Source organism: Mastigoproctus giganteus, chromosome 6 (genome assembly GCF_048544385.1).
Source record: "Mastigoproctus giganteus isolate SK-2022 chromosome 6, ASM4854438v1, whole genome shotgun sequence".
In the NCBI taxonomy this organism is placed as follows: domain Eukaryota; kingdom Metazoa; phylum Arthropoda; class Arachnida; order Uropygi; family Thelyphonidae; genus Mastigoproctus; species Mastigoproctus giganteus.
Window position 1 is genome coordinate 106,006,324 of NC_143580.1, and position 17,041 is coordinate 106,023,364.

Genomic DNA, 17,041 nt, shown 5'->3' on the forward strand with positions numbered 1-17,041 from the left:
GCTGGACAGGTATTTTGAACGAACAGAGGGGTGAAGTGGAAGTGGGTTTTTTTTTTTTTTGGCTGATGCTGCATAAGCTTGCTTTCTTGCATCAAATGCCTCTACTAATGCTAATGCTAATTCCAGAAGCCCGTTCAAGTCATCCAGAAAGAGTGCTGCTTGGCACTCGTCATTTACGACTCTCCCAATCTTTACGTCATCTGAATATTTCGACTTCGTGCCCTTTATCCCTCTGTCGATGTTGTATGAAGATCAGAAACAACAGTGGTCCAAGAACCAATCCATAGGGGACTCCACTTCTGACATTACACCAATTTGAGGAATATCCATTGATCACAAACCTGTGCTTTCTGCTCAGCAGCCACTCTGCAATCCATTTTAAAATCTTTCCAGTAATCTCAACACATTCGAGCTTATACAGTAACCACTCATGAGGGACTGGGCCAAATGCTTCTAAAATCGTAATAAACTTATGTCAAAATTATTCTCTACATCCAGCTCATGAGTAAATGTGCCAAAATAGCCTACTGTTAGTTAAACATGACTTTCCCTTAACAAACCCATGTTGGGTGTGTTATTCAGAATGCCATATTTATCTAAATGTCCCCAGATTGAACTCTTAATCATTGCCTTTAAGACTTTCCCTACCAATGAAGTCACACTAACCGGCCTATAGTTACTTACTTCACTCTCAGCATATCTCAAAATACCTTTATAAATTGGTGAAATGCCGGTACTTCTCCAATCCAAAAGAATCTCTCCTGGGTACGAATATATTCTCATAACTAACTTCACTGGTTCAATACACTCTCTGGCTGTCTCCCTCAAAATTTCTAGGTATATGCCATCAAATACAGAAGCCTTACTTGCCTTTATACTCAAAGGTTTTTCCAATAAACAATGACCAACGATTTAAAAACAACCAATTTCACATGGCTCAAACTCACTTGAACAGCCTCTCTTCAATATGAAGGATCTTTCATCAGTAAAGACCAGTGCAAAGTACCTATTCAATTCATCAGCAACATAGGCTGGGTTATATAAGATTTTCCCATACCCAGTACACAAGGGTTCTAACTGATTCATTTTTCTTCATTGTATTCACATACATGAAAAATTCCTTGTAGTAGTAGTGGCATGTGAGGCAAGAAAGCAAGTGTATGAGCTTATGCAGCATCAGCCAAAAAAAGAAAAAAAAAAAAAAATCACACCATTCCCTCCAAATGCCTGTCCAGTTCCTCCTTAAATTTATTCAACCTATCAACTTCCACAACAGATGGAAGTTTGTTCCAGCAATTACCACCTGCTGGCTAAAGGCAAATTTCCACACATCTATTCTACATCTGCCCTTTCTTAATTTGAATTTATGCCCTTTTAGGTTCGTAATCTGAACAAGTGGAAGGATCCCATCAGAATTCAGCGTGCTCAACCCATTCAAGGCCTTATACACCTCAATCAGATCACCGCACAGGTGCCTAGTCTCCAGCCACTGCAATTTGCAGAACTTAAGCCTCTCTTGGTAAGAGGATCCCTTCATTCCCATCACCAATCTTGTTGCCCTTCTCTGTACACGCTCAGGTAAATCTACATCCTTCCTAAAATGAGGCCTCCAGACCTGTATGCAGTACTCAAGGCGTAGCCTAACCATTGCCTTATACAGAGGGATAATCACCTCCTTTTCCCTGCTAGCAAAATTCCTATATATCATTGACAAAACCCCATGACCTGCCTTAGCAGCCTGTCTGCATTGCTCAGAAAACTTCATATCTGACAGCACAATTATTCCCAGGTCTTTTCATTTTCTACCACCTTAAGTGTAGTACCACATAGTTGGTACTTTTCTCTCGGGTTACTTCTACCCATATGCAGTACTTTGCATTTGTCAAGGTTAAACTTCAGTTGCCACCTCTTAGCCCATTTGCTTAAATTATCTAGATCCTGTTGCAGTAGCACACTGCCATTACTGTCATTAACAACCCTGCCAACCTTTGTATCATCTGCAAACTTCGACACTAAGCCTGATATACCTTCATCAATATCATTGATAAATATACAAAACAACAGTGGACCCAACACCGAACCCTGTGGGACTCCACTAATAACATTAGTCCACGAAGAGCAGCACCCATTGATTACCACCCTCTGTCTTCTCCCGCTTAACCATCCTTTATTCCATTGTAGCAACCTACCCTTAATACCATTCTGCTCCAATTTGTACAATAGTCTTCCATGCGCAACAGAGTCAAAGGATTTCCTGAAATCCAAATATATGATATCAAAATTATTTTTTGCATCCAGTTCCTTTGTAACGACATAATAATAACCAATCAAGTTTTTCAGACAAGACTTTCCCTTAACAAACCCATGCTGTGTCTGAATTATTGCTGCAGTCTTGTCTAGTTGATCCTGCAGTGCTTCTTTAACCAGTGCCCCCATTAATTTTCCTGGAAGAGAAGTTAAACTAACAGGTCTGTAATTACATGTGTCTCCCCTCGATCCTCCTTTGTGGATTGGGATCACATTTGCACATCTCCAGTTCATGGATACCTCCCCTCAGTCCAGAGAAGCTCTCATAATTATGGCTAAGGGTTTGCTTAGTTGCTTTGCCGCCTCCTTTAATATAACTGGATAGATCCCATCCACCCTAGGTGCCTTTCTTATGTTTAACTTTAACAATTTCTCCTCCACTTTGCTCTCAGTTATTACAAAATCATTAAGTATCCTGCTACAATTTGATAACCTTCTGCCATTTTCAAACCTTAATAATTCCTCAGGTGTGAATGTAGATGCAAAATACTCATTCAGTTTATTTGCTATCTGAGCAGGATGATCAACAGTCGAACCATCGATGTCAAGTGGACCAACCAGATTCATCCCCTTCCTTTTAGAGTTTATATAATTAAAGAAATCCTTGCTGTTTTCCTTAGCATCTTTTGCCAAGGATTTCTCGTAATCTGCCTTTGCCTGCCTAACCTCCTTTGTGACCTGATTACAGACTAGCTTATATCTGCCATGGGTTTCTGAGTCGCTTGATAATTTATACGCATCCCATGCATTTTTCTTCTCTGTTACGAGTCTCATTAGTTCATTTGATAACCATTTAGGCCTAAACCTTGGAGAATATTTCTTAATAGGTATGAAACTTTTAGTGGCATCCACGATTAATTCCTTGAATGCTTCCCACTTAGAATTTACTGTTGGTAACATCATCAGTTGATCCCACTGTACAGAATTTAAAAACTTTCTGAGACCACTGTACTCACCTTTACGGAAGCAAAAACCCTTTCCTTTACCCCTGATGGTAATTAAATCTTTAAGTAAATCCCATATCAGTACACTGTGATCACTGCCACCTAGTGGTTCCTTTATCTGCAAATTCTTAATACACAAATGATCACTGCTGATAACAAGATCAAGAGTATTACTCTCTCTGGTTGCCTCTCGAACATGCTGCTGCAGAAAACAATCATCCAATAAATCCACAAAAGTCTGACTAGTGTGTGAGTGACCAACCCACAAGTTCCAGTCAATATCTGGGAAGTTAAAATCCCCCATTTTTTTTTTTTTTTTATTAAAGACATTCTGATTTACTAGCGCACTCTATTTCTCTGTAGAATTGTTCATTGTACTCATTCGAATCATTAGGCCTATAACACACTCCTACTCTTATTTTTGCTTTCGCAGTGCTTATGTCACACCACACTGACTCAACAGTGCACTGTTCATCTATATCAACTGGGTGCACTTCTTTCAATTTTATGTTTTTCTTAATTAGCAGCATAACACCTCCTCCCTTCCTATCCTGTACACATTGTACTCCCCAAATTCCAGTTCTGCATTCCTTATATCTGTGTGACACCACATCTCTGCTATCCCAACAATATCTGCCTTTGATGTCTTCACCAACACTTCAAATTCATCAGATTTATTTACTATACTTCTAGCATTGGTATACATGCAAGCATACTCCAGGTTGTACATGGCATGTACAAGCATACATGCACCTATTTCTATTCCTAGTTACCCTAACACATCCCATATACCCACCTATTTCACGATGACTGCCATCCATCCCTGAAACCCCCAACACCCCTCACTCCAGGTTGCTACTTATTCTAATAGAAGTTGTGCAAGAATCACCTTCACCTCTGCCTGCAGCTACTGTTAAACTATTAGTCCTTGTATCCCCCCAAGCTAGCAGTTTTCCGACACATCTAACACTGCCCCGATAGCATCAACAAATATTCTTGCACCCTTTCTATTTAAGTGTATCCCATCCCTGTAGAAGCAGTCTCTCCTCTTAACAAGTACTTATTCCTATTCTTTCCTCTATTAGCCAGTATGTTTGTTTCTCTAGCTTTATCTTCCCAGTCATTTGAAACACTGCTACCCTCAGAACATCTTGCCAACATCAGCTGTTGAGTAACAAGGAAGAATTTTTCCCCATTAGCATTAGTAGACGCATATGATGCAAGAAAGCAAGCTTATGCAGTATCAAGCCAAAAAAAAAAAAAAAAAAAAAAAAAAAAACACTTCCCTTTCACCCCTCCGTTCATTCGAAATACCTATCCAGCTGAGCCTTAAATTTATTTAGGCTATCAACTTCCACAACAAGGAATGTAAGTCTGTTCCACCAACCCAATGGCTAAAAACAAATTTCCCCACATCTATCCTACATCTGTCTTTCCTCAATTTGAATTTATGCCCTCTTAGGTGATTATTCTGAGCAAGAGGAAGAATCCCATCAGCACTGAGCATGCTAAAACCATTCAAGGCTTTATACACCTCTATCAGATCACCTCGCCGGTGCCTAGTCTCCAAACACTGTAATTTGCAAAACTTAAGCCTTTCTTCGTAAGAGCAACCCTTTGTTCCATTCACTAATCTTGTTGCCCTTCTTTGTACTCGTTCCAGCAGCTCTACATCGTTCTTGAAATGAGGCCTCCAGACCTGTATATAGTGCTCAAGGTGTGGCCTGACCATTGACTTATACAAGGAATAATAACCTCCATATCCCTGCTAGAAAAATTCCTGTATATCATTGACAAGACACCATGAGCTACTCTTGCAGCCCATCTGCACTGCTCAGAAACTTCATATCTGCCTGCACAATTACCCCCAGGTCCTTTTCAGTCTCTACCACTGTCAGTGTAGTACCACAGAGTTGATATGTTGCTCTGGGGTTGCTGTTTCCCATATGTAGTACTTTACATTTGTCAATGTTAAACTTCATTTGCTGCCTCGAAGCCCATCTGCTCAACCTTTCCAGATCCTGTTGCAGTAGCATAGTATCAGTAGTGCCCTTGACAACCCTGCCAACCTTCGTATCGTCTGCAAACTTGGACATTAAGCTTGATATACCACCATCAATATCATTTATAAATGCAGAAAACAATAATGGACCCAATACTGAACCCTGAGGGACTCCACTAATAACATTAGTCCACGATGAGCAGTGTCCACTGATTACCACTCTCTGTCTTCTCCCCCTCAACCAACCCTTTATCCATAGCAGCAATTTGCCTCCAATGCCACACTGCTCCAATTTGTGCAGCAGTCTTCCATGTGCAACAGTATCAAAAGCCTTTCTAAGATCCAAGTATATAATATCAAAGTTATTCCCTGCATCCAGTTCTTTTGTGACTGCATCATAGTATCCAATCAAATTAGTCAGGCAAGACTTCCCCTTAACAAAACCATGCTGTCTGAGCTATGACTGAAGTCTTGTCTAGATGATCCTGCAGTGCTTCTTTAACCAGTACCTCCATTAATTTTCCAGGAACAGAAGTTAAACTAACAGGTCTATAATTATTTGTGTCGCCCTTTGATCCTCTTTTGTGAATTGGGGTCACATTTGCACATCTCATGATTAATCACATGATAAAAGCTATGCTACAAATCTATTGTGTTATATACATTATACAGCAATGTTTAGAGGTTCAAATCAATGACAAAAATACCACATTAAGGGAGTGTATATTAAGGATGCTCTGTTATACTGCTTACTCATTTCAAATAGCAAGACTTGGTAAGTCAATAAATAAAGTTTGCTAAATTTTTGTACGAACAGTAAGAAATAGGTGCACAGTTGAGAAAATTTATTCAAATTGGGAAAAAATTGCAATTTCTAGTGAATGTAATTAAACAGGCACATGTAAATCACCTAAAGAAATTGAAAAAAAAAAACACTTACTAAAGTGAATATTTCTGTTGGAATCCATTTTATAAATAAACATTTTAAAATGCATATATAATAATAAAAAATATTGGTTAAAATTCAGATGTTGGGTACCACTCCACACTTCGACTAAAAGTCAAGAAGAAGAAGTCAGTGATTGGAAGGTGCCACTCAATGTTTAACACGCCATCCTCTTTGGTTGATATGCCTAGGGTGTTTATTCCCCCACTTGCAGCTGTTTTAAAATTGGGAACTAATTTTTCGATTTTAAAACAGTGGGATGAGAGGTTAAACACCCTACCTAAGCTAGGCATCCCCCTCCTCAAAGACACAAAACAATCAGAAACAAAATGCCTTCACAATAATCGTCCAATCACAGAACTTGCCTGTACAATCACACTGTTCTACGCCCACGCCCACTGAGCGGACCCAAATAATAGATTTCAGACAAAAAATTATATGAAATTACTTGCCATCAATAGATAAAATTAAATCTTTGTACACGTGCAACCAAAATGCTACCTAATTCTATAGATGCTCGGGTACAAAAAAAAAATGTTTATCTTATTCCATGTTTAGATATTTTTAATAAATTCAGTGCTGTATTGCTTTGACCTTATCTTGTATGTTTGTTAAAAATTAACTGCATAAGATAAAAAAAAATCAGATAAACTGCACTTTAATGGGACCTAAAAGTACATGACATAAATTTATAACATTTTGTTAAATGAAACTGTATTAAGATACTCATAACAAAAACTAACAGTTCATTTTGCAAAATCAATTAAAATTATAAATTTACATTTTAATATTTGCTATACGTCATTCTTAGTAATGCAAATCAATAAATAATATAAGTGATATTATTAAATAAAACCATAATTGCTAAAAGGATAAACGTAAATGAAAGCATGTCAATAACAACTAACCCAATTCTTTACGTTCCTTTTTAACCTTTTCAAGATGATGCACAGTTTCTGTTCCATTCAGTATATCAATATTCATTGAAGCTGTCAAAATTTAAAATAAGCAAAATTACTACAGCACACATGCAAAACTGAAACAGTTCAGGCTAAAAAAAATATATATAAATTTTTTATTTGATAATTGAGAGCTATTAAATGCTCAATAATTCCTATATTCTATTATATTATAAATCAACAGGAATTACCTTTATTTTAGATATAGGAAGCTTCTTTTCCTTAGACTAGGAGAGTTGGAAAAGAAGCTTCCTATATCTAAAATAAAGGTAATCCCTGTTGATTTATAATAAATTTTTTATATATAAATTTCTGGATACTCTCCAGAAATTAAAATTAAAACAATTTAAAAAAATTGAAAATCTTACATTACAGTAAAGAAATAATTAACAATAATTAAAAATCAAATGAACACAATTAAAAATTAATTTAACAAAAAAAAAAAAAAAAATGCAAAACGATTTTCCTTCCTGAAGCTGACAATGCTTTTCGACCACATGTCGTGATCACAGGAATCAACTTTCATTCCTATGATCACGACATATGGTCGAAAAGCATTGTCAGCTTCAGGAAGGAAAATCGTTTTGCATTTTTTTCGTTAAATTATTTTTACTTAATTTTTAGTTGCGTTAAAATTGACTTTTAATTGTGTTCATTTCATTTTTAATTATTGTTAGTTATTTCTTACTGCTAGAAATTATAGAAATCTTATAATACAGTGAATATTAGACTGAATGTGGAATAGCAAGTGCTTAAAAAACAGTACTCACCTTTGAATAAATCTGCAATAGTTTTTTAAAAAGAATGGTGATTAAATAATTTAGGTAGGGAGGTAAAGTAAAGGGATTAAGGAGGTTGTTAAGGTTAATTTAACGGAATTTTAAAATGGGCCCAAGGAAGTAGAAGTGCACATCTCCAATCCTAGGTTGTCATTAAAGAAAGAAGAAATCATCAAGAGTGAATTAAAATGGATAATACTATTATCCATTATCCGTCATACTATATTATCCTTTTTAATTCACTCTTAATGATTTCTTCTTTCTTTAATGACAACCTAGGATTGGAGATGTGCACTCTACTTCCTTGGGCCCATTTTAAAATTCCATTAAATTAACCTTAACAACCTCCTTAATCCCTTTACTTTACCTGCCCACCTAAATGATTTAATCACCATTCTTTTTAAAAAAACTATTGCAGATTTATTCAAAGATGAGTACCGTTTTTTAAGCACTTCCTATTCCACATTTTATTTCTTACTGTAATGTAAGATTTTCGATTTTTTAAAATTGTTTTCGTTTTAATTTCTGGAGAGTATCATATGGACGTGTTCTACGTATCATATTGAGGTAAACTCTTATTCTTTTACACACACACACACACACACACACACACACACACACACACACACACATATATATATATATATATATATATATATATATTAGTTATGACAAAAACAACCAATCAAACAAACAGTTATTCACTTAAAAATTTCAATCCTCAAATTAGGAACTCCCATTTTTTTTTTTTTTATAGGCAGACACTATTTGCGGGCTTGCAGATTGAACTAATTCCATTGATATGTGTAGCTATTAAATAACAGTGAATTACTTTTTTTAATGCAATGATACAAACCAAAAAATCAAACACTTCCCATTTCACCTGTCCACCCCCTCTACCAGCTTATCTAGTTTTTCCTTAAAGTTATTCAAACTACCCACCTCTACAACACCTGATTAAAGTTGGTTCCGACAATCAATCAACCTCTGCCTCCAGCTGAAGACAAATTTATACACATTACCTGCAACAATCAAATTTATGTCCCCTCATGTGTAGTCTGAGCAAAAGGAAGGGCTCCATCAGCATTGAGTTCACTCAATCCATTCAAGGCCTTAAACACATAAACCAGTTCTCCTCACAGGTGCCTAGTTTCCAGATGCTGCAATTTGAAAAAGAAGCATTTCTTGGTAAGACATTCCTTTTGTTCCTCTTCACCAATCTTGTTATCTTGTTGCTCTTCTCTGCACTCATTATGATAGATCCATGTCCTTCCTAAAGGCATCCAGACCTGTATGGTTGCCTCATATACTCAAGATGTGGCCTAACCATTGCCTCACACAATGGGATAATGACTTCTTATACTCTGAGCAAAATTCTTGTATATCATTGACATCACCCATGGGCTAGAACTTTGTATCTGATTGTACCATTACCCCCCCCCCCATGGATTTTTCATTCTCCACTGCCCTGAGTGTGATAAGACAGCCGGTACGTTAATGCAGGATTACTGATTCCCATATGAAGTACCTTGCATTTTTGTCGATATTAAACTTCAATTTCAACTTCTCCGTCCACCTGCCTAATTTTTATACAACTTTTGCAGTAGAATACCCTGATTACAGAGATTTGCTTCCTTGCTAACCTTCATATCATCTGCAGACTTGGAATTAAACCTGATATGCCTTCATCAATACCATTAAAAAATGCAGAAAATGACAATGGGCCCAGTAGTGAACCCCGGGGGACTCTGCTATTAACAATAACAAGAGCAGTGCCCACTAAGAACAACTCTCCTTTTCTCACACTCAATCACCCCTTTATCCTTAGGGGTGGTTTCCATGTCAAATAGCCTAATTTTGAAGATGATCCCTGCTCCACCATCTTCAATTTTGTTGAAACTTTGTGTAGATGTTTAAACACATTTCCAAAGAAGCTGTGCAAAAATTCAGTTCAAAATATAGTATGCTTGAGGCACCAGCACCTTTTTTGTAAAGGTCATTTACGTTATGTGGAGCAAATCAAAAAAAATTTCAAAGTTTTAAGTGTTACTATTGCACAACATTGAGAGGTAGTGCTCTGAAACTTGGTATACCTAGTTAACTTTTGGCAGAGAATGCAAAACTTTTGGTGTCCAGCCTCAAAAAATTTCACATTTTTTGCAATGTGGCCACCAAAAATTTGTTGTGACAAAATTAAGCAAGACTTTTGAAAGTCATAACTTTGAAATAAAAACCTTTGGTACCTTCTTTGGGCATTCCATTTAACATCTGCATGAATTCAGCCTAACTAAAATATCAGCTCTTATACTTGTTTCCTGGCTGAGAAATTTTCGTTCAAAGATACTCAAAATTTGACCTATTTTTAGGGGCAAATATCTTAATGAGGCACACCTGCAATTCTCTCATTTCTGCCACGATTGGAAAGAGTAGGTTTTAAGCAACAAGAATCATGGTTTTTCAATTTTGTGTCTTGCTACTTAAGGCCTAAAAAATGGACTTAAACATTTTATATTTTCCACATAATATTTGCATACTTATTTGATGATGAAGTTTCACATCTCAATAAGGACAGAACTTGTTTGTTTGTTATTTGGTTTTTAGGAGCATTAACAACTAAGGCCATATTGCTCTGGGAATACGCGGTGGTCATTCCCTGACCTTTCCGCATCTTCCGTATTTGGTGGTGACAGGCTCGAACTCCGGTCTAATCAAGAAACGTGTGTTACGCACTGCTGCTCCTTCCCACCTGGCTACAGAGGCGCCAAGGACAGAACTATTGCATTTACAAGAGTGAAATTTTCTGCAATTACTCTGCCCTTTGGTTTAAGGAGAAAGCATATATTACTAATTCACAAGGAGATCTGTATTTTTTTTTTTACAATGGGGGTGCAAATGGCAAGAAAAGAAATTGCATGGGTTTCTTTAGTGCAAGTTCCCAAGCCTGAAAAGTGGTCTTTATTCAGGATTCCAAGCATAAAGATGATGTTCTATTGGTTTCTAAGCTTGAAAGAAGTTATAACTGCAACAAAATTTATTTAAAACACAATACAATTTGAAATAAGCAATGAGTGTGAAGATATTGAATCACTGCTTTGTAATGGACTGTAATTTTTCATTGATGATTGATATTACTACTTCAGGCAAGCTATATTGTTGTTCCATTGTTGTAGTTTTTGGAGCTGGAAGATTGGCAATAATTTGTTGTTCAGGAATCCAGCAGACATCTTGAGGATGCATAAAATTTACCAATACATCATGTTCTCTCAAATGAAATTTCACAAATATTTCCAATCCACCAAAAAAAAATTATTGTCATAAATACAGGCAATATATTGGCCAGACTGTAAATTAACAATTGGCACATATTGAATATTGGTTTCACTAGTCTGATCTACATGAGCCACAAATGATGTAGTGCGTCATTTGATATTCAGCAAACATGAATCTGTCTTGCATCGATAGGAATGCTTTACTTGCTCAGAAAGCTTTTTTCCAGGTATGGCCATGATTCCTTCTTCTGCTTTAAGTTTTTTAGCTTTCTTGACCATTCTTTCCGAGACACTAAGCTCTTCCATTGTTTTCTTTATGGACCAACTAACTGGAGCTAGTGTTAATATTTGAAGTTTTTCTGAATGATTTGATACCATCAACTTTTATTTCAATTCTTTCAGCAGTTCATTGTAATCTAAGCAATTTCCACACTGATGACTTGCACTTGGCTCCATGATGTCATTTGGATCCAAACCACCAATAGATGCAACTTTACTAGCAATTACATCTTGTACTTGACTTGCCTTTCTTTTGGCATAGCCTTGTGAATTTCTCTTAGCCATTCCCTGAAATTTCAGAGGAGAAATACCAATAGCCATCAATCGTGTGTTCAAGCTTTCAGTCACATGCATTTTGTCATCATGATCTGATCCAGATGAAGTTGATGTTCCTGCTTTTTGGCTGTTAGACTCTTTTTGGCATGATGGGCACAGCTTCTGGCCTGGTTTTATGTCTACCTTTGTTAGGTCTTTCAGGTAGTCTGCCATTGACAAATCAATTGCTTGTAAACTTTTTTTCACCATATGATTTTTCTTCTGGAAAGGATTGCAACATGAATGCTGCAAAAATTCAAATTTTGTCAAAAGCAATGCTTCATGATGTAGACAAATTGTGTCTTCTTCACCCAGTTTTAATCCACAACGTCGACCTATCAGCTGTTGTTCTTCAAATTCAAATTCTTTAAATAATTTTAACCCAGTTTTGCATGTATAGGATAGCACAGGACATTTAGAATTATCCATATGACTGATGGTGCATGAGTCTAGCTTATCTCCAGCAAAATCTTCTGATTCCATGGTGACTAATAAGTGGACATTTCTGCAAGCAATGAAAACTTAATTAACTTTATTACAGTCAAACAATAAAAAATAGAGGAACAAAATAAACAAACTGTTCATCATGAAGATAAAACACATTAATAACAGCATGGTTCAAATATCAGCTATTTATACTTTTTTTGCATGATTTTAGAATATTCCAGAGTTCTAGTAAACCATGATCCTTGTAGCTGAAACTCTGCCCTTTCCAGTGGTGGCAAAAACGAGAGAATTGAAGTGTCCCACATTAAGATATTTGCCCCTTAAGATAGGTCAAATTTCACTTTCAAATTATGAGTCAATCTTTGAAGGAAAATATCTCAGCCAGAAAACAAGTATAAGAGCTGATATTTAGTTAGGCTGAATTCATGCAGTTGTTAAGTAGAATGTCCAAAGGTTTTTATTTCAAAGTAATGACTTTCAAAAGCCTTGCTTAAATTTGTCACAACAAATATTTGGTGCCAGTTTTAAACTACATTAAAAAATGTGAAGGTTTTTGAGCCTGGAGACAAAACGTTTTGCATTCTCTGCCAAAAATTAATTAGGTATACCAAGTTTCCACGCACACTTTCTGCTGCATTTATGTGAAGGCCAGGTATTAGCATCATTTTATGTTTTTTATGGATGGCACTGAACCTCTTGCTGTGGTTATGCATTCCTTCTCCTTTAATTTTTTTCTGTAGCCTTGAGTTGGCATTTTCAGATACAGTGAAGGACCCAGTGGCTTCCACATGTAGCTGGCCAATCTGTGTCCTCCCAACCAATAGTTATCCATTGTTGAGTCAAATGATATTTATTTTCTTATACAGTTCTGTACATATTCCGTCACCTACAGGAATAAAAGAAATACACCATTCAGCATTAACATAGGCATATGATGCAAAAAAAGCAAGCTCATATAGCATTAGCCAAAAAAAAAAAAAAAAACCCTTCCTGCTTCACCCAACCATTCACTCCAAAAGTCTGTCTAGTTCAGCCTTGAATTTATTTAAGCTGTCAACTTACACAATGACAGATGTAAGTTTGTTCCAGCAATCAACCACCTGCTGGCTAAAGGCAAATTTCCGCACATCTATTCTACAACTGTCTTTCCTCAATTTGCCTCAATATGCCTCCACTCAGGTGCGAAATGGTTTGAGTGCTCAAACCATTCAAGGCCTTATACACCTCAAATCAGATCATCTTGCAGTGTCTAGTTTCCAGACACAGCAGTTTGCAAAACTTAAGCCTATCTTGGTAATAGCAACTCTGTGTTTCACTCACTAATCAGGTTGCCCTTCTCTGTACTCGTTCTAGTAGCTCAACATCTTTCCTAAAACAAGGTGTCCAGACCTGTATGTAGTACTCAAGGTGTGGTCTGACCATTGCCTTATACAAGGGCATAATCCCTGCTAGCAAAATTCCTTTATATCATTGACCAGACCACGCTGCTCAGAAAACTTCATATCTGACTGCATAACTACCCCCCAGGTCTTTTTCATTCTTCACTAGCCTGAGTTTAGTACCACACAGTTGGTATGTTACTCTAGGTTACTGCTACCCATATGCAGTACTTTGCATTTGTCAATGTTAAACTTCAGTTGCCACCTATCAGCCCATCTGCTCAACTGTTTTAGATCCTGTTGCAGTAGTTTACCATCATTACTGTTATTAACAACCCTACCAACCTTCCTATTGTCTGCAAACTTGAACATTAAGCCTGATATACCATCATCAATATCATTTATAAATACATAAAACAACAATGGGCCCAACATGGACCTCTAAGGAACTCCACTAATAACATTAGTCCATGAAGAGCAGTGTCCATTGATTACCGCTCTCTGTTTTCTCCCATTTAACCATCCTTTTATCCATTGTAGCAACTTGCCCCTTAATGCCATACTGCTCCAACTTTTACAGTAGTTTTCCACGTGCAACAGTATCAAAAGCTTTCCCAAAATCCAAGTACAGTGGATTCCAGTTATTTGGGCCACCGGTTAATCAAGGCATTTGGGGAAAATCTTTAAAAACAGAACTCAATTGAGAAAATAGCCAGGGTTTACTTCACTTAATTGGGACAACATGCTGTTTAATCGAGGTAGGAGACCGCAGCACTGGAGATTACCCTATGATTGTCTGCGACTGTACCACGTGGTTCAGTCGGATTTCTGGAGGTTATTTTAAAACAATAAAAACAATTAGCAATCACCTGTTTATTGGTCTTTTCTGTTAGTGCAATCTACCATAAACAGATAGTAAACTCGATCTTATTGAATTTGCGATAATACCGACAGCTGGAATTCTGTGGGTTATTATGGTGAAATGTGTACACTTCCATGGAATCTTCAATCATATAAAAAAATTAATTTTCAGAATCTTCTCTTCATTTCTATTTTTAAAGCTTCGTAACTTGTTACTCCATTCTCACTTGTGTGTATCGTGTTACTTGCAATTTGTGTGTGCCAGGCTCTTTGTTATTGATTACTTATCTTTTTTACTGTTTTAAATTTTAACCCCCACCCACAAATGTCAGTGAACAGAAATGTCAACTAGTTAGTATGTACATATTATAGTATGTATTAATTATTCTGATTATCACACATATTCTTCTGATTTTCACGTATCATTTAATTTTTTAATTGGTAAGGCAATAAAGAGTAAATTTGTGCTTAATATATCTTTACTTTCATAGCCTGTAGATAATATTCCTCCTATTTTCGCTATTTAATCGCTGTTTAATAGAATTAAAATTCAATTCACAAACGTGATCACAATGACCGGAGCTTACTACACATCGTGTAGTGAATGGTACTTTACTACGGTGAGTCCATCGTAACGTGATTTGATTGTACAGTGAACCAATTGTAAAGCGGGGGTCCACTGTATTTTTTAACTATTTACGTGAAACTTCGGATAATTGGGGAAGTTGCTTAATCGGGCCAAAATGCACTAGTCCCAATGTGTCCCAAATAACCAGAATCAACTGTATATGTTATCAAAATTATTTTTTGCATCCAGTTTTTTTGTGAGTACATCATAGTAAGCAATCAGGTCAGATAAGACTTCCCCTTAACAAACCCATGCTGTGTCTGATCTATAACTGCAGTCTTGTCTAGATGATCCTGTAGTGCTTCTTTAAACCTGTCCACTGTATTTTTTAACTATTTACGTGAAACTTCGGATAATTGGGGAAGTTGCTTAATCGGGCCAAAATGCACTAGTCCCAATGTGTCCCAAATAACCAGAATCAACTGTATATGTTATCAAAATTATTTTTTGCATCCAGTTTTTTTGTGAGTACATCATAGTAAGCAATCAGGTCAGATAAGACTTCCCCTTAACAAACCCATGCTATGTCTGATCTATAACTGCAGTCTTGTCTAGATGATCCTGTAGTGCTTCTTTAAACCTGTTCCTAGAAGGGGTGCTAAATTTGATGTTGAGGATCTTTTATGTGAAATGGGAGTTTTATGTTTTTAGTCAGGTGTGTCCAACCCATTTCTTCATATTGTGTTGTGTATGTTTAAAGATGATGAATTGAAGAAACAAAAAATTAAAAACTAAAAGAAGCCTGTATGTGAGAAAAATTGCACATTTAAAAGGTATGCAACTGGCATGATAAAATTAAAAGATAAATTAAAGGAAGATTAAAAGAGACAACCTTAACTGCTAGTGATTATATTTTATGTAATTTATAGTTAAATTTTTTTCTTTTATTTTTTTTCACTTTACTAGAATGAAAAGCACCTGTGATAAAAATTATCTTGCTGGTAATTCCAAAACTAAACTGTTAAAAATAATAAATATGAGATTATAATAAAAAACTTACATTTTACATGTGAATTATTTTTTATCTTTCTTGTAAGGTCATCTTCCTCAAATACAGCCATATAATATTCTTCCTGTATATCTCTCAGAAACTATAATAAAGTATTTCACTAAATGTTGAAAATATATCTTTGAAATATTTCATGAGCTAAAATGTTATAATTACTGCAATACTAACTTTCTCTTTATCTGTAACAATGAGCCTTACTTTTAAAAAGTAAGGCTGAATGACATGTTCAACCTCGAACATTTCCGTGGGCTGAAGTTGAACAGGTCAGTTTGCCTACACGAAAAATTATCACTCATTGTTGACGTATGAATAATTATCATATATTCCAGGACATAAATCAATCTTTTAAGCACTAAAAAGCTGTTTTAAATTTGAAGATCAACTCATATCCAAGTATAAAATCCTAAACTCAAATTAAAGGCATGTGGCTAAGGGTTAGAAAGACATGAATTAATACTAAGATACTTAAAATTTATTATATTTATATTTTTACACAGCTACACATTTTGCTCTTCATTTGTTTTTGTTGTTGGGCTTTACGCACATCAGCGACTTAGAACATATTGTGTCTATATAAATCTGTGGAAATGTGTGTTCACAGGCTGATTTGCATGGCTGAAGAACCAAGAATAACTCAGAGGGAGCCTACTTCATTGTCCTAAGAGTGGCTAACTACAGGCCTTGAATAAAGAGGACTTTAGAAATTCCTCCAGCCATAGATGAGAATTGAAACGGGACCTCTCCAAACAAGTGACAAGTAGTGAAATCACTATACTGTCATGGAGGACACTGCTCATCAGAAATTATGTACTCCTGCTATTATATGCAGCAGAGATCAGGGAAAGAACAGCCCCTGCATCATCAAACCAGTATTTATTTATTTATTATTATTATTTTTTACATTTTACACATTTTAC

The 17,041-nt window shown here is 36.1% G+C and overlaps 1 protein-coding gene across 1 annotated transcript in view; it reads right to left on the minus strand.

The window, feature by feature from the left end:
- The window catches only part of lili (LMBR1-like protein lilipod), a 229,356-nt gene that overhangs the window by 46,684 nt on the left and 165,631 nt on the right, over positions 1-17,041 (minus strand). Inside the window, exons 9-10 of the mRNA XM_090376265.1 lie at positions 16,116-16,206; positions 7,108-7,188 (exon numbers count right to left, since the gene is read on the minus strand). Coding sequence (XP_090232391.1) covers positions 7,108-7,188; positions 16,116-16,206 — 172 coding nt within the window. The remainder of the gene's footprint in view (positions 1-7,107; positions 7,189-16,115; positions 16,207-17,041) is intronic.